Below are 20,067 nucleotides of genomic sequence, written 5' to 3'. Positions count from 1 at the left end.
AAGAATGACAAATCATATATATTATTATATCAATTATATCAATCAATGTATAAATAATTTATTTTAACAATACTAATTGTCAAATGTTTAGCTTTCTTTCAGAAAAGTTTTGATCGTGATTGTTTGTAGGTTTGTTGCATTTTGAGTTGTGTTTTGTTCTTTGTTTTATGTTTTTCCTTAACTATTATAAATTTTGTATATTCGGTTCGAGGCAATGTGCCGGAACGAAAGCTTCGGCGAGTCGGACGCCGACAATACAGTGGTGGAGATCGGAAAGGATCCCTCTGAGGCTCCTTCAGAGAAATTTCAAATTTTCAATTACCAAATATGTAAAAAAAAAAACGATAAAATTAATTTAATAAGCACGATTAAAAAAAAAAAAGTAATACCAGAAACAAGAAAACAACGATTACTTTCATGTATCAAATTAAAAACTAAGCTCAACTCAATTGTATAATTGCATCATGCTCGGGGCTAGCGTGCAAATTGCAAGGGGGAACATCCTGCCACTCATCCGCATTGCGAGGCCAGGAAGGAAGCGTGTGCCATACAAAAGAGCATGAGGTTAGAGCCCAGCATGTCGTCTCAGCCACACTCACTATTAGCAGCAAAAGCAAACTTGCATATTGTCAAACTCCTTCACGTGAGAAACACTTTTTTCTTAAAGTTCCATCCAAAAATAATTTGGAATGTGGCAGAACTGCTTTTGAACTTCAGCAACCTTAAGAATCAGATAAAAAATAGAAGAAGTTAAATGTGGCTGATCAATTACCTCTGACACCAAAATGGACGTTTAGCAGCCACATTCCTCAGCCGCGAACTACACGAGGCTTGTGGTCGAGCAAGAGACAGTGAGCAAACTTTGGTAGGTTTCTGGATGAGGTGTAGCCACTGAAAATAAATTTCTTCATTCTGGCTGATCCCACTCTGAACATTAATCGGGGATCCTGATAGTCTATTGAAGACATGTTTTGTGGACATTTTCGTGTTTTGAATTGTTGGCTTCGGGGCCAAGTGAAGCGTTGTTGTTGTTTTTCCCGCTTTTTTAGGCCTGCAGGAATGACGGGTCGCTACATTATGGACGCTTCATGGATTATACATCATAATTGCATCATGGAAGGGTCTTCCTTTTTTCCTGCGTGTTGTTTGCCGCTCTTGTCTCCTTTTCTGTGACCATACTGGTCTTACGTTGCATTCTTACGTTTTATTATAATCTATATTTTCTTATACCCTTTTTAGTGTGAATCTGATTTTGTAAGCAATTCAATAAAAGAAAGTCATGAAAACTAGCTCTTGAGAATTGGTTGACAAATCGCAAACAATTGTAGTTTCCGTGCTTAGAGCCCTAGCTATATGGTAATATGAATCAGAATATAAAATCGAGGGGAAGTATGTGGAGTTCGGTATGGTTACGGTATATTTTGAAAATGGAAGGTATATTTTGGTATATTTTTGAATGTTATGCGGCATATTTGATCGAAAAATCCGCGGTCAGACTGACTAGCAGGCGCTGCCATAGGCAAAGGAGGAACAAAGGAAGGGAAGGGGACAATTAATAGTAGGCACAATTCTCGCAGGATCGCCGCGCTGCATGAACTATTTAACAATTTTGCTGTGCAACCGAAAACCGACGATGCTCTCGCGCCGCAAGGAGAAATCCCAGGCACACAAAGAGGGCGTGGTGGGCAAGTATGTGAAGAAGGACACGCCACCGGAGATACCGGTGATCAACGTGTGGACCAGCGATCAGCGATCCAAGAAGAAGACGCTGCAGCGTTGTGCCAGCACCTCGCCCAGCTGTGAGTTCAAGCCTCGCAGTTCCAGCACCAGTCGCAACACGTACTCCTGCAACGATGCGCAGCCGGACTACTACCATGCGCGTCGCGCCCAGAGCCAGCTGCCGCTCAATCCGCACACGCACGCCCACCATCCACCGCTGCCGCCGCTCCAGTACCGCGCCAGCAGCAACCAGCTGCAGCTCAGCCAAGGCAGCAGCAGCAACTACGTGAACATTGAGCAGATTGAGCGCATGCAGCGCCAGCAGTCGTCGCCGCTGCTCCAGACTCCCACCAGCGGCTTCCAGCGCAGCTACTCCACCACGCCGAAGCACTCGCATCCGCACATGGCGGCCGCCAGCTATGACGCGGACCAAGGGCTGCTGAGCGCCTCCTATGCCAACATGTTGCAGCTACAGCGCCGTCCCCACTCTCCTGCCCACTACGCTCTCCAGCAGCAGCAGCAACAGCAGCAGCAGTCGCAGCATCAGTTGCATCAGCAACACGCCTCAACGCCGTTTGGGTCCACGCTGCGATTTGATCCTGCTGCCATGTCCATCAGGGATCGACAGCCACGCTATCAGCCGACAAGGTAATCAACCTGCGCTTGTAGCAATCATTCCATCTTCACGCTGTGCTTTCTCATCCCACAGATCTCCAATGCAACAGCAGCAGCAGCTCCAGCATCAGCAGCTGGCTGCACACTTGGGCGGCAGCTACTCGAGCGACTCGTATCCGATCTATGAGAATCCGTACCGCGTCTCCTCCATGCGTGCAACCCAGTCGCAGCGCTCGGAGTCGCCCATCTACAGCAACACGACTGCTTCGTCGGCCACCCTGGCGGTGGTGCCGACTCATCACCATCTGACGGTGCCCTCGGGCGGTGGATCGCTGAGTGGCAGCGGTCGTGGCGGCAGCTCTGGCAGCATACGCGGAGCCTCTACCTCAGTGCAATCTCTGTACGCCCCACCACCCACACCGCCGGCCGCTGGTGTGGCAACCACTGGCGGTGGTGCTGCAGCGACGGGCAGTGTGAATGGTTCGCTGCAGAAGGTGCCGTCACAGCAGTCGCTCACGGAGACCGAGGAGCTGCCGCTGCCGCCAGGCTGGGCCACGCAGTACACGCTGCACGGGCGCAAGTATTACATCGATCACAATGCCCACACAACGCACTGGAACCATCCGCTGGAGCGCGAGGGTCTGCCCGTGGGCTGGCGTCGCGTGGTGTCCAAGCTGCATGGAACATACTACGAGAATCAGTACACGGGCCAGTGCCAGCGCCAGCATCCGTGCCTGACATCCTACTACGTATACACCACATCGGCTGAGCCGCCCAAGGCGATCATGCCAGAGGCATCGATGTACGCACCGCCTGCCCACACACACAACGCGCTGGTGCCGGCCAATCCGTATCTGCTCGAGGAGATACCCAAGTGGCTGGCCGTCTACTCCGAGGCAGACTCCTCCAAGGACCATCTGCTGCAGTTCAACATGTTCAGCCTGCCCGAGCTGGAGGGCTTCGACAGCATGCTGGTGCGTCTCTTCAAGCAAGAGCTGGGCACCATTGTGGGCTACTACGAGCGTTATCGGTGAGTGGCCCGATTCGTTGTCGCTCCGCCGCAATTTTAAGACTCTCTTTCATTTCGCTTTTCAGTCGCGCTTTAATACTCGAGAAGAGTCGACGCGCCGGCCAGAACCAGAGCCAATAGTGAAGCCCAAAGACGACTGACACACACACCCACAGCCCGGATACTCGCCACTCCGCTAGAGACCTTAGTTTATCCTACGATCGACCCCCCATTAACTTATTTAACTCCCATCTAAAACCACATACGAAATCAGTGCCTTAAACAAGACTTTTAACGATGTAAAGAGACCGAGACCGAGATCTACAGCCAGATAAGGATCCATTTGACCGTTTCAGAACGAGAAAAGAAATGTTTTACGTTCGCTTTTACCCTTTTTTGTTTACTGTGAATTGAGCTTTGATTTGCTTTGTTTTGTTGTACTTTGTATTGTGCAAATTAAACAGTATTTTTGTATGCTCAAATATCCCGAATGAAGCAGAATGAAATCAGAGCCAAAATATCGCCATCAATGGGAGTCTCTCGGTGAGTATCTGATAACTGAAGCAGCACCCCCAAGGGAATCATCGTATTGGATCGGAGATACCCGGTGCCCTGAGCCATGCCAAGTTGTTGTTGCTTTTGGCTTGCACAACATTCCACATTTGAGCCCTGCCAAGTTTTTTTGCTACGTTTGCAACAAAATTTATGCATTTAGCACAAAGTTTTTTTTTGCAAACACAAAAAAAAAAAAGAATTTATAGAAAGTGAATCTTTTTATCAGCGTTTTTTTGCTGGAGCAACAACAACCAAGAACTCCTTAACTGGACACGAAATGTATGTTGTTTTTTGGTGCAGGATATTCTTGGGCATTCTCTTCTGCACTTTTCACTTGTGCGCTACGAGTCGATCATCAGTGTGCCGCGTCATGTGTGAACAGTTTCAAGAATCTTTCGTTTATTTATACTTTTCGTTGTGGTTGTTGTTTTAATCAAACTTGATTAGTGAGTGCCGTAGACGCAGACCGTTATCAAGCAAGACGCATATAAACATTTTTACTGCTGTGTAGTTCTGCAGTTTCCGCCAAACCTCTCGCCGTCTCGCTCTTTCTTTTGCTGATAGCGCAAGTTTTTTGGGGTACATTATGGTATTTATATCCTGTAAATCGCATTTTATGCTACGCAGACATGTGACCTGTCCCTTGCCGTACCTTTCTACACAAAAATGTACGATCTTGTGGCGGTTGCTGCATATTTATAGACAGTTTTGAGCACCCTTTACGATTGATGGAGAGCTTTTTCAAGTGCAAAAAAAAAAAGCAATAAACAAAAATAGAAACGGGTCTTTGGGGTCTTTGTTGGATACCCTTTTTGATCACAGCAAAGCAAAAAAAATTCAGTGATTATATGGAAGGGGATTTATGAACAAGAAACAATAATTTTGTATACCCTGCAAAAGGTCCCCCCATCCGCAACAGCCAAGCCATGCCAATCGGTCTGTCGGTTCTGGCTGTTTCGCTCTCGCTCCAAGCGTCGTTGTTGTTGTTGTTGATGTTGCGCTCTGTCGCCGCTAACTGCGCAGCGACTGCATGGCTTGGGCTCCATTTATACGTATTGGCCTGGCCGGGGACGCGCTCAGTCGCTTGACAGTCTCACATCGTTCGCTATCGCTTGGGGCATTCATTCGCATCATCACCATCATCCAGCCCAGACCACATCAGGCCTAATTGTCGTCTAAACACATTGTTTAACTTCTGTTTGAACAGTCGGTAAGTGGCAAGTGAGATATTCGCTGATTACTAAGCAAACAGTTGTCGATTCTGAGCGATCTTTCGGCTGCGTTGCATTATTTCAACTCTCGCAACTCGACCATTTGATGCCCCACAGTTACCATGGCCATGTGTGTGGAGAGTGAGTGTGTGTGCCATGATCTGCTTTCGAAGAGACATCAGTGAAAGTTCTAATCCGGCTGTAAGAGACAGACTTATAAACAATCGCTCAACATTCGCGCTACCCTCCCTTGAATTATTTGTTTTATGCCTTTTGTTTATTTGTATTTACACAATTGGCCCGCACGTGTGGAGTCGAGTGGAGTGCGGAGTGGTCTTCTTATCAGTGCAATAACTCTTGTGAAATATATCTTGAGTGTGGAATGTTGGATTAAAAACCAAGTTTGTGTTCAGGGAAATACCACATAATTATAATTATTTCAACAGAATGAGAACCTACTGAACTTTTGCATTGATGCACAGGAACTTGTATTGAATATCCGCTTATAATGTGTGTTTCTAGTGAATCATCTATGGACTACTCGCAGGGTAAATCACATCTGCGCCTGTGGCCATTGCGTACTGGGACTGGCGTAATTTTAGTGGTTGGCAATAATTCGAATAAACCATTTGACACTATCAGCGCGGGCCATTGATTGAGATAAGCCAGCCGTTCTGAAGGCGGCTCGACTTATAAATTGCCTTGTCATGTGGGACGCATTATAAATACCCAAACCCCCGGTCCGCTCCCTCTATGAGGTGTAGTACTTGGTCTGTGTATTTTATGGCCATGTATTTCCTCCTCCTGGATGCCATGCAGCTCGGTCGAGTGCCGTGCAAAAAAAAAAGCAACGACTGTTTGCTCTAATTGCCAAGCTGTAACATTGAGTGCGGGAACGGGTCGGCACTGTTGAAGGTTGCCTGCCCCACAAACTGTTTTTATCTCGTACAAAATTGTTAACACGAAAGTTGTATTAAGAGAGAGAGAGAGAGAGAGAGAGGGCACACACGCACTGGAGTTGTACCTAAAAATAGATTATACAAATGTAAATCTAATCATTATTATTTATCGCGATCACTGAACTTAAATCAGTGAAGAAATTTACATATCGCAATTGATTGCAGAAGATCCCTTTGTTCTCCCTTTCGAGTGCATTCCCCCAGGTTGATTGCAACGAATGAAAACTAATTCAATTAAATCAATTAAATGGTTCCTTTCAGTGCGTAGTCATCGATGAAAATGCCCCTTTTGGCGTGAGAACTCATTGGAATAATCAGTTGATCAAAGAACTCGCAAACTTCTGTGGAACTCAGAACTCTGTGTCATCAGAATGAAAACCTTTTTGGCCCTATTCTGCTGGGCAGCAGGTAATTAATTGTTACAAATCTCTGTTTATTTTTTGTTTTTTAACTTCTCCGTGTGCCGCCAGTTGCCCTGGTAAATGGACAAACCAGTCGAAGCCTAACAGTCGACTCCCATGACATCACCGTTCTGCTGAACTCCAACGAGACTTTCATTGTCTTTGCCAAGTGAGTTTTTTTCTTCCGAATTGAGAGCGTATTTTTACATTATCAAGTGTATTCCAGGGAGGATCTAACAGCGCCTGTGAGCGTCCGACTAGTGAAGGAGCATGAAGATCACTTAAACTTGGATCCTGAGTCATTCATCTATGCAGCGGGTGCAACGACCAACCAGACGGTGGTGATAACCGGCCTAAGGGCTGGCTATGTGGCCGTCACAGCCATCGATGCAGCCAATGAAATGTGAGTTAAATATCCATTTATGATTTATACTATTTCTGTGTGTTCTCCTGCAGCATTGAGGATGTCTATCTGCGCGTCACTGTGGCCGTGTCCAAGGGCCTCATCTACACCTCCATTGTGTTTGGCTGGGTTTACTTTGTGGCCTGGTCCGTCTCCTTTTATCCGCAAATTTGGATCAACTTTCGGCGCAAGTCGGTGGAGGGTCTCAACTTTGACTTTGTCATCCTGAACATTGTCGGCTTCACCCTCTACAGCATGTTCAACTGCGGCCTGTACTTCTTCGACAGCATGCAGCAGGAATACGAGAGTCGGCATCCGCGTGGCCTCAATCCGGTGATGCTGAACGATGTTGTCTTCTCGCTGCATGCCATGTTTGCCACCATCATAACAATTGTTCAATGCTGCATCTATGAGGTAACAATTGAAACGAAACGAACTTCTTTTTGCAACTATAATTTGTCCCTTGTAGCGCGCTGGTCAAAGGGTCTCGTGGACGGCCTACTCCTTGCTGAGCGTCTTTGCTGTGGTCGTCGTGGTGTCCGCCTCGCTGGCCGCAGCCTCTGTGCTCCACTGGCTGGACTTTCTCTACTACTGCAGCTATGTGAAGCTGGCCATTACCATTATCAAGTATGTGCCGCAGGCGCTCATGAACTACCGCAGGAAGAGCACAGCGGGCTGGTAAGTGTGGCAAGTGATTCACTGACTGAAGGTTCTTAAACGAATTCGACTTGCAGGAGCATTGGCAACATTCTGCTGGACTTTACCGGTGGCACGCTGAGTATGCTGCAAATGATTCTGAATGGTTTTAACTATGGTGAGCACGGAATTCCGTATTGCTTTTCGCACCTTAAGACACTCTACTTGCAGATGATTGGGCTTCCATTTTCGGCGATCCCACCAAGTTTGGCCTGGGCCTGTTCTCGGTGCTCTTCGATGTGTTCTTCATGCTGCAGCATTATGTGTTCTACAGGTATTTAGGGTGTGGGAAATGCATAAATGAATCATTTTAGCTGCGTGCTATGCTTGTCGTAGTAGTTTGAACTCATTGAAACTTGTACACTGATCATTACTGTGCTGTTACCTTACTCTTACCTTACCTTGCAGGCACTCGAGCAAGTCCTCAAACTCTGACCTCACCACCGTCACAGAAGCCACAAACCAAACACCCATCGAGCCTAGACACGAGACTACCGAGAAATATTAGTAGAGCTTTAATCTGTTCTGTCCGCTGTAGTTGTAGTTGCTATTTGTGTGCCTATTAATAAGATTTAATTTGTATATTGTCGAATTTGTAAATACATGTATGCTTTAGCTCTTTCAAATGTTTATAGCAATTGGAATCCAATCAAAATTCGTCTTCTAATTGCTGGTAATGTTTGTTATTTATAGCACAACTCCCTCGTACGCGAGAGTGAAAAGACGTTTCTCGCTGTATGCTCCAAGAAAAGTGTTTTTCATTATCCGTAAACTCTGCAAACAGCCAAACAGATTTCAATATTAAACAGAACATTCAAACTTAACGCTCTTTTTACTGCATAAGCTCAAAAGGGATGCCATATCATTGGAAAACCCACTTCGGTATATTTATGAGGGTCAGGAGCTGTTTGTTATCGATAACTCCGCGCTTAAATTGGACTACTGGCCTAAGTTGGCTCAATCTTGGATTAAAAATGACGCTCAGGCAAACATCTTCGCTTACACTGACTGTGGAACAGTAAGAAACTCTTTATTAAATTAAACTCCACGTATATAGCTTGGTATTTTGCCAGCAGCCAAACAATTGTACAGTTTTTCGGCAACGAGCCAATTGTCCAGGACAGCAATGGCTTTTTAACGAACGGATCACAGTTGATAAGCTCTAGCACCGTTTCTCAAGCGGCATACTCCTCCTCGACACCTTGTGTGGGCGTAGGAACCGTGGCCAGCGGGCACCAGCTACAGGCGTCCGCGGACACCTGTGGGCAAAATGTTAACTTTGATGGACAGCATATTTATAGCAACGAAGCATTTTGTAACAACGGTGGACAAATGGCCTACACTAACGCTGATGTTTACGGATCAAGAAGCGTAAACTGTCTCGGCATGTCGCACGTGCCGCCCCACATTATTTTAGCTCCTGGTGCCGTAGCAGGCAGTGATTTGCAAGGCGAAAATTTTAATAATGGCGGACAATGCATCAATAACGGAGAATATTCTAGCCAAAGTGACCAAAACACTAACAATATTAGTGATGTATACGGCGGATGTTTGGTCACAAATTGTGTCAACAAAAATAATAACGGGATCCAGCGCATGGCACGCCCTACTGTGGGCGAAGTAGGAACAACAAACACAAATGCTACATTCGTCTTTGCCAACGTTGGACCAAAGTTGATCAATTGTGACTCACTGGCTACTTTTCTTTGGTAAGGACTTAGTAAGTGACTAATTTACAGATAACAGTTAAATTTAAAACGCGCACGTTTCGCTGAACCGATAACGATAGCCCATAGGCTGTGTGTGCATTCACAGTGAATGGCATCGAGTTGCACGTCCGGTATTTTCAATTTTTCCTTTGTTTTGTTCTTTGACCTTTTCAGTTTTGAACTTAATTTAGACACACTGAGTACTTAGGACTGAGATTCCTAACTAGCTAGTTATATCAAATAGAACATCAAAATCGAGTAATATGATTTAAGATACGGTATATATATATTTTTTTTTTACGTTTTATGTTACCGCTCTATTCTTGGGCAGAGGGGGATTATTTGGCCGCCCGTCTTTACAAGGTGGAAATCGCCACGTCGAGATATGTAACTTGTTACAGTTTTACTCCAATACTTACCTGGCGTAGAGGCTATGTTGCAAATTGCGCAAACATTTTTACGGTATATTTTTAAAACGAGAAGGTATTTCGGTATATTTCCGACGGGTAAATCGCTGATAATATTGTTTTTGTTTTGTTTATGTTTATTGCGTTTTATATATAAACCGCAAATTGTTGACCACCTTGCAAGCTGATATCGAGCAAAAGGAGGGCCTGGAATGTACATAGTTTCAGCCATGTCCTGGCACAAAGTGAGGTATTGAAGTTATCAATGCAAACATGTTCCGTGCCAGTGGCTGGCAAATTGATTCTCTATAAATTACCTATTTCCCTGGCACGTTTTTCTCCACAGCGAGGATTTTATTGCTGACACCGTTGAGAACTCAGTGGGATCAACTGACTCGAATGGGGAGGATGGTCCCACCATTGAAGATCCCATTGTGGCCACCGACTTGTAAGTAGTATCCTGGCCACAGGTGGTTTGCGGTCCAACTAATAATGCTTGTGCTTTCACAGAACCACGGAACCGATGGCTTTCCTTCAGGGACTCAACGTAAGTGATAATACTAACCTCCAAGATTTATGGTGCATTAAACGATCTTCTTTTATTTTGTGCAGTCGGGAAATTTGATGCAGTTCAGCCAGGTGAGTGCCTAGTACATTCTGAAGCGATGCGACAAGTCGGCCTGGACGAGTATCAGCAAGAAGCTAAAGACGGTGGAAAACACATTAGCGAGCAGCTGCAAGTCCAGCTCGTACAGACCCATTGGCTTTATCTGGAACTTGGAGACGGTCACGAGGAGGGTGAAACTGTGGACAGCCTGTCGATACCGGCAGTCGGCATGCTTCAAGTTCACCTCCTGCAGTATGATGACTGTTCTCCTGGTTGCCACGAGCAGGTTGTCGCACAGCTGTGCCAGCATGTTAATCTCAGTGAAGGATATGAGCAGAAAGACGAGATTAATGAGCGCTCCCAGGCCATCGTACGGCTTGCCCGCAATGAATGTGTCCGCCAGGGCATAGTACTGACTGTAAAAGCCCACTGTCATGCCGAGTAGATGACAGATCAACGAGAGAATGATCGACAGAGACATGAGCGACAAGTACTTGTCGCAATGTACGTAGATCACCATGTATCGGCCAGCCAGCTTGTCCAGTTCGTCCGCAAATGCGCAAAACTTCTGCATGCGATAAAACGGAGTGTTGAGCTTCAGCTGATCCTCCCGCTGCATCAGATTCACCTGCTGGCGCTGCGATTCCAATCTCACATTGATTGCTTTTAAGATCTCCTTGACCACAATCATGGCTCCAAAGTAGCAGTTGTTCAGCAGATTTGAAATTATCAGCGGCAGCAGACGGTACACTGTCCAAATCAAACTCGACTCCGGCTCCAGTCGCCGCTGCTGCAGTATGAAGGCCGTCTCCAGTATGAGGGGAAAGCCGACCGCCTTGAACATGGCCACGCCAATCGATAGAAGGAGCGATGCGTTGTCCAAATGGAACATGTTGAGGGTCTCAAGCAGTGGCACTCGACTCATTGTTCTCGCCACAGCGTCGTTCATTATCATTTGTGTGGCGTAGTTGATGACAGCCACTGTGATGTTCATGTAGCCATACAGACTCACAGCATCCCGCAGGTTGAGCTGTCCCTGCACATAGTCCTGGTATATCTGATGCCCATAGATGCCAGTAAAGGTAATGGCCCACAGCATGGCATACGCCAGATATGCCTTTGAGAGCTTGAAACGTTGTCGGCTGCGGCTGTCATACCGATTGGCCAGCAGTCCAAAGACTGTCATGAACACTATCAGTAAAATTGTTAGTATTTTCACCATGCGCCTGTGCGTAACATCTATTGCAGATGTCATTCTGTTGCAGCGCCAAAGAGAGACTAGTCCAAGCGTTCACCGAATATTACAGCTTAATGGCTGCTTAATTGTTTTTCCACTATCGAGCTGATGCCATCTTCTGGGACACTATCTGGGAGGCATCGCGAGGCAGTTGCTTAATGTTTGGTGGTTGAAAATCAACTGAACTTTCGCTCAGGAACGGTGGGGCAACTCTGCCCGACATTCACCGTGTGACTCAGCTGGCAGACACGATTGTGCATGCAGCAATTTCATAAGAGCGATACAGAACACAAAGTGTGTGCTGCATGTGTGAGGGCCGATCCGTGTGAAAAATAGGATTACAGCAAAAAAGTTGCATAGAGTTGCGAAAGACTAGAACGAAACTAATTGACGGACGTGCTGCCCTCAGTCGAGTCGATACCTGTCATCCAGTAGCAACAACATGAAGCTCTATCAGCTCTACGAACGCAAAGTGTGATCCGTGCAGCTGTTTGCCTGATCTTTTCTCCCATTAATTGCCTGTCTTATTCTCTTTTCTAGCAATCGGTGCTGCGCGAGATGATGCTGCAGGACTTTCAGAACCAAAGCAACAGTTTGCCCAAGCTGGAAAGCCACAACATTGGCGGCTACAATTTCAGCATGGTGCTGAAGGAGCCGCCCAAGTCGCACTGGGTGTACTCGCATATAGCGAACAAGCTCTATATACGCATGAACAAGACATTCAATATTGATGTGCAGTTCAAGGCGTTAATGCCCATACAGCCGCTCAATCTGCGCGTCTTTCTTTGCTTCAATAAAGACGTCAGCGGTGCGGTGCTGCGCTGTCAGAATCACTTGAGCACAGAGCCAGGTGAGTGGGCAACTCTGAGGATGATCCATAGTGCAATTCTAACTTCCATTTCCTTGCAGTTACCAATCAGAATCAGAATATGCGCGAGAGTTTGGTGCGTTGCGAGAACCCAAGCACCACGTACTGTGGCTCGGCCCAGGGCAAGGGCATATCGGAAAGATATTCGGTGCTGGTGCCGTTGAATTTGTCCCGTTCGAGTAGTCGCCACGGCGGCTACGTACGCCAGACGCTCGCCTTTAAGTTTGTCTGCCAGAACTCGTGCCTGGGCAGGAAGGAAACCAGCTTGCTCTTTTGCCTAGAGAACTCCAGGTGGGTGAGCTGTCGCGAGCAAAGATCCAACATTCATGCTCTCTCTTTTGCAGTGGTGATATTCTGGCACAGCATGTTATGGCTGTGAAAATCTGCACGTGTCCAAAGCGGGATTGCGCTCAAGACGAACGCCACGCAAATGTCAGGAAGCGAAAATCGTTGGCCCCATCGGACGTTGAGGAGGAGGCCGATGTGAAGCCGGCGAAGGCACGTCGTCGCACCGTGTCGTACAAGCGCGATGTAAAGGATGAAACCAAGAGCAATGCCAGCCATGACACGGAGCAGCCACTGCCCATCGATTGGCAGGTGTCGCGCACCCCAGACGGCGAATACCGCCTGGCCATAACGTGCCCCAAAAAGGAATGGCTTTTGCAGAACATCGAGGGCATGATCAAGGAGTCGGCTGCCCAAGTGCTGCGCAGTCCGACCAAGCCACATCTGCGCAGCTATGCCCACAATTTGTTGGAGCTGAAAAGTAAGTTTTGGTCGCACATCCCGCATTGATAGACACTTTAATTGATATTTCTATTAAATTCCAGAACGTGCCTTTGATCTGCCATGACCTGCTGCCTGGCTAATGAAAGTCTGACAATGGTCCAAGCGGATAAGCTGCTTTTTAATTATAAGTACAAAACAAAGTGATTCGCGTAACCACAACTGCTTAAGTTAAAAAAAAACTCTGCACTTTCGTGAAGAGTAAAAGTGATACAGAGAAAAAATAGTAAGATTATTGCTAATAGGATTAAAAGTGCTGTGCAAATGTCTAGATTTATATTAACACGCAGGAATGATTTATGCATAACGTGTACAAATATTTGGGTAGAAGATCCACCAATGTGAATTAAAAATGTTTTAAGTAGAACTATTTGATGTCGGTAACTATGCAAATGAAAGAGTTTAGGGTGTAATAATTTTGTATAAATTATGTGCTTAAAACCATGGGTACAGGTTTTCTCAGCTTACAAGCGAGCATCAATCATTCTAATCATCCTACGCGAGGCCAGACCCCTGCCTGATGTTTCCTGACGCTCTGGGCAAGCGTGTGGTACATCAATATTGAGATCGTACTGTACATCATCATACGTAATCATCATCGCGCATGCTATGGCTCTGTGACATGTGTGGCTTGTGTGTGCGGTCATTGCTCTGCGCAGACCAGGCCTCAGCCAGGCTGCAAATCGTTCTGCTGCACATTTTATTTATACGCATGCTCGTATCTGTGCATCTTTGGTTTTAGTTCTATGCTTATTCAAAAAAGAGCCACGTTAAATAGCGCATGCGTTGCATTTTGCCCACGCCAAAGTTGCACATGTGCGTGAGGCTGCAAAAAAGATGCAGAAAAAAAACAACAGATGTTGACACTATGCCGCAGCTGCAGGCGACTCTAGCTTTTGCCACATGCGGCAACTGAATGTTTACGCCACAGACAGCCCACCAAATGTTGTTGCTGATGTTTCTGCTGCTGTTCATTGACCTAGGGCAGGGCACATGATAGTATGTTCAAATGGTAACGGGCTGCTTTTGCCGTTGCCTCCTTAGCCATGACCATAAGGCAGGCATAGCGGATGTATGGGCTTCCATTTGGGGGTGCCTTTCCTTTTTCACTTACAATAACCTCGGCGGACACCTTACCAGTTTGGTTCCATGAAAATGGGTCGAAGCGAAGCAAGCGCTCGCAGACCCAAAGACAGAGGAGAGAGCGAACGAGAGAGAGAGAGAGAGAGAGCGGGAGTCTCGTGTTTGGCGATGCACTCACCTCAGTTAACCAATTAAATATTTGAGTTTTGTTTCGATTGGCTGCTGGCAAAATGTTGACAGTTGGAAAGTTTTGATACAGTGGGTGTCAGTGGCTGATTTTAGGACAATTTTCAAAGTTCTACCGGGAGGATTAATACATTGAATCTGTGCCTTTTAGAAAGCTTTTTACATGCAGTACAAGAACTGATATTTATGTTTTTAAGTGATCAGAAAATAAACAGAAGATTAACTGAAAAGAGCTAAGATTTCCATGAAACTTTGGTGATTCAGTGGATGATTAAGCAGACATTTAATCATAAGAAAAGTTGTCTTATCATAATAATATTGCAACTTCCTGGTAGCAAAGCTATAAAGATGCGTAGATGGGAGGCACTTGCTCAGCTTCTTGCTCAAGTTTACAATGAGAAACACAGATAAAGGGCCAGATATAAGCCTACACTCATCTTTTATCTGACTTACCCACTGTGTGTAAGACTCGAAAACAAAACAGAAAGTCAGGTGAAACCCACAAGACTGCAGCAGCAAACTCCACTCCATGCGACTTCCACTCAAAGCAACAAACAAAACTCTCGGCAGCCCACACTGTCCACTCGAATGTGCAGTTCGTAGTAGATCCAAAAACCAGATATCAAGCAAACGGTGCTGCTCTCAACTCGAGCCAAAAGCGATCTTCACTCGTGGGAGAAAGAGTCGAAAGCTTGACAACGGGCCAGCCCAGCCAGCCAGCGTCAGCGTCGAGGCGGCGCACTTTGGCGTTCGCATTCGGTTGTTGGCTTTGGCGTTGGCGTTGTCGTTGTCGTTTTCGTTGTCGTGTTGGTGCTGCTCCGTGTATTGTCCGATCTTCTCTCCGCTGGCACGTCGCATGGGAGTAAGCAAAATACAGATCCCCCCCACAAGCTGTGCCATATTTGTTTTGTGACCGTGAAAAATATCCGTGTGTGGGTTCCAGCTTGTTTTTTGGCTGTAAAAAAAGTGTAATTGAATAACTTTGTCAAGTGCAACTGAGTGTTTAAAAATGGTAGAAACGGCTACCACCACGACTGTGACGCGTACGACCATCGCCGTACCGGCTGGACCTGCCACAGTGCCCTCATCCTCATCCTCGGCCACGCCCACGGCCACGGCTACGGCTACCCAGGCAGCCTCGCAGGCGCGTCGCAACGATGAGACGACCCGAGCCATCTTTAACCTAAAAATCATCATATTCCTGCTGCTGCTGCCGCTGATACTACTCGCTGTGGGCCTGAAGCATTTGCTGGACTATCTGTTTGCTCTGGGCCTCAAGGAGAAGGATGTGAGCGGCAAGGTGGCGCTGGTAAGTGCCTCTATTTTAAGTGCAGCTTCAGATACGAGCATGAACTCCAGCCAGCCTGCAGCCAGCCAACCCTATATTAAACGTCACGCACTTTCCTTTTCCAGTGGCTGCTTCCACCCACCTTTCCACCACACTTTGGATGTCTCCAAGTTATCTGATATGGGTGCGGCACGATCGGTTGCCTTGGCTCTTGGCTCCATGTTATTTGAGTCAATGTTTACGCGTCTGGTGCTTGGCCAACTGTTTATGTTTGTGGATTCTTTTTGTTGTTCTTCTTATAAAAGGTTCTCTATGGTCAACGGCTCTGACATCATATTCCGTGTAAACCAAAGCGCATTGTATTTTCCATACATCTAAGAATATCTCTAATTGAATTTCGAAACACTTTGTGGCATCGTATCGCGGTCTATTAATCACATATTACACATGGGCAGACGGCATTACTTTGGTCTCGATCGAAATCATTATGAAAAGTCAATTGGGGGGTCGCCCTCGCACTCGCACTCGTGCAAGGTCAAGTGTGCGGGTAACTGGAGAAGCTGCCATCTCGCCATAAATGTGATAAAGAACCTGATCGAGTTTTCAAGTAAATAAAGATGCCATTAGCATTCCATTCGTGTCTGCCAGCTTTTGTGTGGCGAGTGTGTGTGTGGGCGTGTGCTGGCCATAAACAAAATCGAAGCCTAACGTAGAGTATTTATGAGTCATTGCAGCTTGCTTTTTGCTCGCAGATACAGATACAGACAGGGGCGTGGGGCAGCTACACGCTTTCTTAACTGTGAGAAACAACCCAATTAGAAGATGAACACTCAAAGATTGCTTTTGTTGAACTTCATTGTTTTTTTGTGAGTATTATTTGGCTAGCTGTGAGAGTACCCCCTCTTGGGTACGCCACTGTCTAACCGCACAACTGGTTTTGGTCGCGCTATTTATACCAAGACGAAAACTGCAAGCCTCAGGAACTTCACTTTTATTTTCAATTCCAAACCCAATTGATGACGTTTCCAACGAACCCGCATGTAAACAACAGCCAGCAGCAGCAGCAGCAGCGAGTGATACTCGTTCCGGCGTATCTCTCAGATGCGTGATACTCAGATACAGATACTGATAGAGGGTCTAAGTCTATTGATGATGTTGTTAATTTGCATATGATATTGAAATTCTTTGGGCATAGTATAACCAACCAAACACACAACACAATTGCGCATCGGAGCTGCCTTGCCAGGTGCTGTTTGTGTTTTGTTTTGTGTTTTTCAATCATTTTTTTAGGAGGGTATGTCTGCTACAATCTATCATATTTCAGTGCAAGTTTACGCCTTAGCAGCACTGCCATAAACATGTACTAAACATTGTCATATGATCCGAGCTATCTTCTAGTTTTATTTTTCGCTCCAAATATGTTCACGAACGTGCCAAAACCTATGAGTGCTGCTGTGCTGTGTGTCGCACCCCCAACGTTTAGCTGAGGTCACAGTTCGCTTTAATTACGGTCAAAAGTCACTCAATTGTATGCCCGTCGAGCGGTACATAGTGCTCGCATGAGTAATACTCTCAAGTCACTCTGTGCTGTATTTGTCGTTCACATAATTGACATTAAATGGAGATTGTTTTGTTCAATGCGAAGCCGCATCAGCCCGAGTTGATTGTTTGCAAATTAAGCTAATTAATCTGTACGGTACGAGTATAATTAGAGTTAAATGCGTTTACATCTGCCACAGGTGACTGGTGGGGGCAGCGGCCTGGGACGCGAGATCTGCATGGAGCTGGCCCGCCGCGGCTGCAAGGTGGCCGTCGTCGATGTCAACTCGAAGGGCTGCTACGAGACTGTGGAGCTGCTCAGCAAGATACCCAGATGTGTGGCCAAGGCCTACAAGGTGGGTTTCATCAATTGAAACCCTGGACTGATTGAACTGATTGCTTGAGTTTGCCATTGCAGAACGATGTCTCGTCGCCGCGTGAGCTGCAGCTGATGGCCGCCAAGGTGGAGAAGGAACTCGGCCCAGTCGATATTCTGGTGAACAATGCCTCCCTGATGCCCATGACCTCAACCCCATCGCTGAAGAGCGATGAGATCGATACGATTCTGCAGCTGAATTTGGGCTCCTACATTATGGTGGGTGTGTGGCTAGCCGTTGTCTATCCGCGGTGTCTAATCCTGAATGTTTGCTTGCAGACCACAAAGGAGTTTCTGCCCAAGATGATAACACGCAAGTCTGGCCATCTGGTGGCAGTGAATGCCCTCGCGGGTGAGTTCTCCTGCTGTCTGTGTTGCCTCCTCGCTGTTAACCTTTATTGGCTTTTGCAGGTCTGGTTCCCCTGCCCGGCGCTGGCATTTATACGGCCACCAAATACGGCATTGAGGGCTTCATGGAGGCCCTGCGCGCCGAGCTGCGTCTCTCCGACTGCGACTATGTCCGCACCACAGTGGCGAATGCCTATCTGATGCGCACCAGCGGTGACCTGCCGCTGCTCAGCGATGCCGGGTAAGTGCCACTCCCTCCACAGCAAACACCAAACTCAAGATTGGCTCTTTCTTTCTCCATAGTATTGCGACCAGTTATCCTGGCCTGCCCACACCCTATGTGGCGGAGAAGATTGTGAAGGGCGTGCTGCTGAATGAGCGCATGGTTTATGTGCCAAAAATCTTTGCACTCAGCGTGTGGCTGCTCCGGTAATCGATTGAATTAATTCAGCAGCAAGTGTTCAGCGATTACATGTTCGTTTCCCCTTTCGTTTTCCTTCTTTTGGCAGACTTTTGCCCACCAAGTGGCAGGATTACATGCTGCTGCGCTTCTACCACTTCGATGTGCGCAGCGCCCATCTGTTCTACTGGAAGTGAGTGAGGGTAGAGCTGGGGCAGGGACAAGCATTTACATGGGCAAACTGTCAGTGTTGCCCCATTGTGCAGCTCTTTAATTTTAGCGTTTAGCTATTTATACTAACTTTAAACTTTAAACTTAAATTAAATCTACTTTCAAATTTCACTATTTTCACTCCGCCTTGATCTGCTTTCGCAGTCTAAGTCCCTGGCTGTAGCACTTTTGCTGTGATCTCTGCACACAGGAGCGCCGCTCGTAGTTCCAGGTGTAGTTCAGGGGACAGCGATGGATGACCTTGTAGCCGTTGGAGCAGTAGTAGAAGTAAGCGCAGTTGCGCGGATGCGGCATGAAGCCGTAGACACCAGTGAGGCAGCTGCGTATGGTTCGGGCCGGCTGTCGCTGAGCGCAGGACACCAGCTGAGCGGGCGTGCAGGTCTTGGTGAGGCCTGCACCCTCGTAGCAGACCATGTACGGATAGCAGGGTCCAGCATTGTGCAGCAATCGCAGAGTTATGGCCAGGGGCAGCTGCTCCAGTGCGGAAATCGTTGTGTTGGCTGCCAAATCCGCAAGATTTTCGCGATCGCGATTCCCGGGCGACTCGGTTGTGTTGGCCTGCAAATCCAATGCCTTGGCCTGACATCTCTTCACCAGAGCACGATCCACACAGCGTTCGAGGACATCGTCGTAGTAGTGCTCACCCAGGCACTCGGCCTCGAAGGAGCCCGCTCCGGCGCAGTAAATGTACTTGGAGCAATTGCTGGAGCTGGCCACATAGACGCCCAGCTGTGGCGCACTCTCACACTCCTCATAGACCAGGGCCAAAGTGCGATAACCCAAGAAGGTCAGCAGTGCCACAATGTGAAGGCAGGAGATGCCGCTTTCTGTTGCCATTTTGTGCGACCGATGCGATTGAATGGTTCTCTAAGACTGTCTGCTTGTAGATAGTGCGGGGCATGTATGGAAATATTTTTGCATGTGACCAACTGATAAGAAAGTATGCGGCGGAATGAACTTGTAGCCTCGAATATTACGTGATAATTGGCCAAGATAATGAGTTGATGAGTTTTGGCAGTTACAGAGGTGCGTTCTGCCTGGTGCGTTCGACATGTGCTGCTCAATGGCAGTTCTGCCTCCACACTCACACACATTTCCATAGCATACTTTCCTGCAGAGCTACACACACACACACACACACACACAGACAGAGAGGGAGACACAGATTTTAATGAGCAAACCGCAATACTTCATAGTGCGACAGAGCAGGCGGCCGTGGCACACAGCTCAATAAAATTGAAAACGCACTCAATACACAATTAAGTGTCGCCACTTCCGCCCAGGGCCAAACAGTCAGCCACACAGACCATCATCATCATTATCATCATCATCATCATCATCGTTCATCCATCCATCCATGGCTGCTGGTAGTTAAGCGATTTAATATTCGATGAGATATTCATAACTTGCAATTAGGTTCGGTGTCGCTCGATT

The 20,067-nt window shown here is 47.0% G+C and overlaps 6 protein-coding genes across 12 annotated transcripts in view; 4 read left to right on the top strand and 2 right to left on the bottom strand.

The window, feature by feature from the left end:
* Positions 1-1,495: 1,495 nt before the first annotated feature.
* Positions 1,496-19,772, top strand: LOC117585849 (scaffold protein salvador). Of its 2 annotated transcripts, XM_034275594.1 has the most exons (4): positions 1,496-2,367; positions 2,429-3,364; positions 3,430-3,504; positions 19,754-19,772. In XM_034275594.1, the coding sequence occupies exons 1-3, from the start codon at positions 1,592-1,594 to the stop codon at positions 3,482-3,484; spliced, it is 1,767 nt and encodes a 588-aa protein (XP_034131485.1). In that variant the 5' UTR covers positions 1,496-1,591; the 3' UTR covers positions 3,485-3,504; positions 19,754-19,772. The 2 variants fall into 2 exon arrangements, with proteins under 2 accessions (XP_034131485.1, XP_034131484.1); XM_034275593.1 differs by lacking the exon at positions 19,754-19,772 and having other exon boundaries at positions 3,430-3,825.
* On the top strand, positions 4,973-8,198 carry LOC117585852 (cystinosin homolog). Of its 2 annotated transcripts, none has more exons than XM_034275599.1 (9): positions 4,973-5,108; positions 6,330-6,476; positions 6,539-6,638; positions 6,696-6,872; positions 6,926-7,286; positions 7,342-7,550; positions 7,607-7,686; positions 7,740-7,842; positions 7,977-8,198. In XM_034275599.1, exons 2-9 carry the CDS (start codon positions 6,440-6,442, stop codon positions 8,074-8,076), a joined length of 1,167 nt encoding a protein of 388 aa, XP_034131490.1. In that variant the 5' UTR covers positions 4,973-5,108; positions 6,330-6,439; the 3' UTR covers positions 8,077-8,198. The 2 variants fall into 2 exon arrangements, with proteins under 2 accessions (XP_034131490.1, XP_034131491.1); XM_034275600.1 differs by having other exon boundaries at positions 4,987-5,108; positions 6,317-6,476.
* LOC117585851 (cellular tumor antigen p53) lies at positions 9,786-13,316 on the top strand. 2 transcript variants are annotated; one of them, XM_034275597.1, is made up of 8 exons: positions 9,786-9,934; positions 10,031-10,132; positions 10,195-10,231; positions 10,297-10,323; positions 12,069-12,378; positions 12,438-12,687; positions 12,741-13,162; positions 13,227-13,316. In XM_034275597.1, exons 1-8 carry the CDS (start codon positions 9,897-9,899, stop codon positions 13,247-13,249), a joined length of 1,209 nt encoding a protein of 402 aa, XP_034131488.1. In that variant the 5' UTR covers positions 9,786-9,896; the 3' UTR covers positions 13,250-13,316. The 2 variants fall into 2 exon arrangements, with proteins under 2 accessions (XP_034131488.1, XP_034131489.1); XM_034275598.1 differs by lacking the exons at positions 9,786-9,934; positions 10,031-10,132; positions 10,195-10,231; positions 10,297-10,323 and adding an exon at positions 11,930-12,000.
* On the bottom strand, positions 10,277-11,697 carry LOC117585850 (putative gustatory receptor 94a). Its single transcript, XM_034275596.1, has one exon. It carries the CDS (start codon positions 11,544-11,546, stop codon positions 10,332-10,334), a length of 1,215 nt encoding a protein of 404 aa, XP_034131487.1. The 5' UTR covers positions 11,547-11,697; the 3' UTR covers positions 10,277-10,331.
* Positions 15,331-20,067, top strand: part of LOC117585853 (short-chain dehydrogenase/reductase family 16C member 6) — a 28,655-nt gene continuing 23,918 nt past the window's right edge. For 2 of the 4 annotated variants that reach the window (XM_034275603.1, XM_034275604.1), the window contains exons 1-7: positions 15,331-15,760; positions 17,479-17,634; positions 17,697-17,873; positions 17,934-18,006; positions 18,066-18,243; positions 18,306-18,431; positions 18,512-18,605. In XM_034275603.1, the coding sequence (XP_034131494.1) occupies positions 15,461-15,760; positions 17,479-17,634; positions 17,697-17,873; positions 17,934-18,006; positions 18,066-18,243; positions 18,306-18,431; positions 18,512-18,599 (1,098 nt within the window). In that variant the 5' untranslated portion in view covers positions 15,331-15,460 and the 3' untranslated portion in view covers positions 18,600-18,605. Of the gene's footprint in view, positions 15,761-17,478; positions 17,635-17,696; positions 17,874-17,933; positions 18,007-18,065; positions 18,244-18,305; positions 18,432-18,511; positions 18,745-20,067 lie in introns of those variants that run through there. The other 2 variants (XM_034275601.1, XM_034275602.1) reach the window with 2 other exon arrangements.
* Positions 18,661-19,521, bottom strand: LOC117585856. The gene has a single exon (XM_034275606.1). The coding sequence runs from the start codon at positions 19,468-19,470 to the stop codon at positions 18,751-18,753; it is 720 nt and encodes a 239-aa protein (XP_034131497.1). The 5' UTR covers positions 19,471-19,521; the 3' UTR covers positions 18,661-18,750.

The sequence above is a fragment of the Drosophila guanche genome, unplaced genomic scaffold (assembly GCF_900245975.1).
Source record: "Drosophila guanche unplaced genomic scaffold, DGUA_6, whole genome shotgun sequence".
Taxonomy (NCBI): Eukaryota; Metazoa; Arthropoda; class Insecta; order Diptera; family Drosophilidae; genus Drosophila; species Drosophila guanche.
Note: the sequence above shows the minus strand (reverse complement) of the source record. Positions and strands in the feature narration are given on the sequence as shown.

Excerpts from the sequence above, each read along its gene's own strand:
- LOC117585849 (XM_034275594.1), top strand. The coding sequence starts at position 1,592 with ATGAACTATTTAACAATTTTGCTGTGCAACCGAAAACCGACGATGCTC. Across the intron at positions 2,368-2,428 it reads CCACGCTATCAGCCGACAAG|ATCTCCAATGCAACAGCAGC; the intron begins GTAATCAACCTG and ends CTCATCCCACAG. Across the intron at positions 3,365-3,429 it reads GGCTACTACGAGCGTTATCG|TCGCGCTTTAATACTCGAGA; the intron begins GTGAGTGGCCCG and ends TTCGCTTTTCAG.
- LOC117585852 (XM_034275599.1), top strand. The coding sequence starts at position 6,440 with ATGAAAACCTTTTTGGCCCTATTCTGCTGGGCAGCAG. Across the intron at positions 6,639-6,695 it reads ACTTTCATTGTCTTTGCCAA|GGAGGATCTAACAGCGCCTG; the intron begins GTGAGTTTTTTT and ends AGTGTATTCCAG. Across the intron at positions 7,687-7,739 it reads TCTGAATGGTTTTAACTATG|ATGATTGGGCTTCCATTTTC; the intron begins GTGAGCACGGAA and ends CTCTACTTGCAG.
- LOC117585851 (XM_034275597.1), top strand. The coding sequence starts at position 9,897 with ATGTACATAGTTTCAGCCATGTCCTGGCACAAAGTGAG. Across the intron at positions 10,133-10,194 it reads CCCATTGTGGCCACCGACTT|AACCACGGAACCGATGGCTT; the intron begins GTAAGTAGTATC and ends GTGCTTTCACAG. Across the intron at positions 12,688-12,740 it reads TTTTGCCTAGAGAACTCCAG|TGGTGATATTCTGGCACAGC; the intron begins GTGGGTGAGCTG and ends TCTCTTTTGCAG.
- LOC117585850 (XM_034275596.1), bottom strand. The coding sequence starts at position 11,546 with ATGACATCTGCAATAGATGTTACGCACAGGCGCATGGTGAAAATACTA.
- LOC117585856 (XM_034275606.1), bottom strand. The coding sequence starts at position 19,470 with ATGGCAACAGAAAGCGGCATCTCCTGCCTTCACATTGTGGCACTGCTG.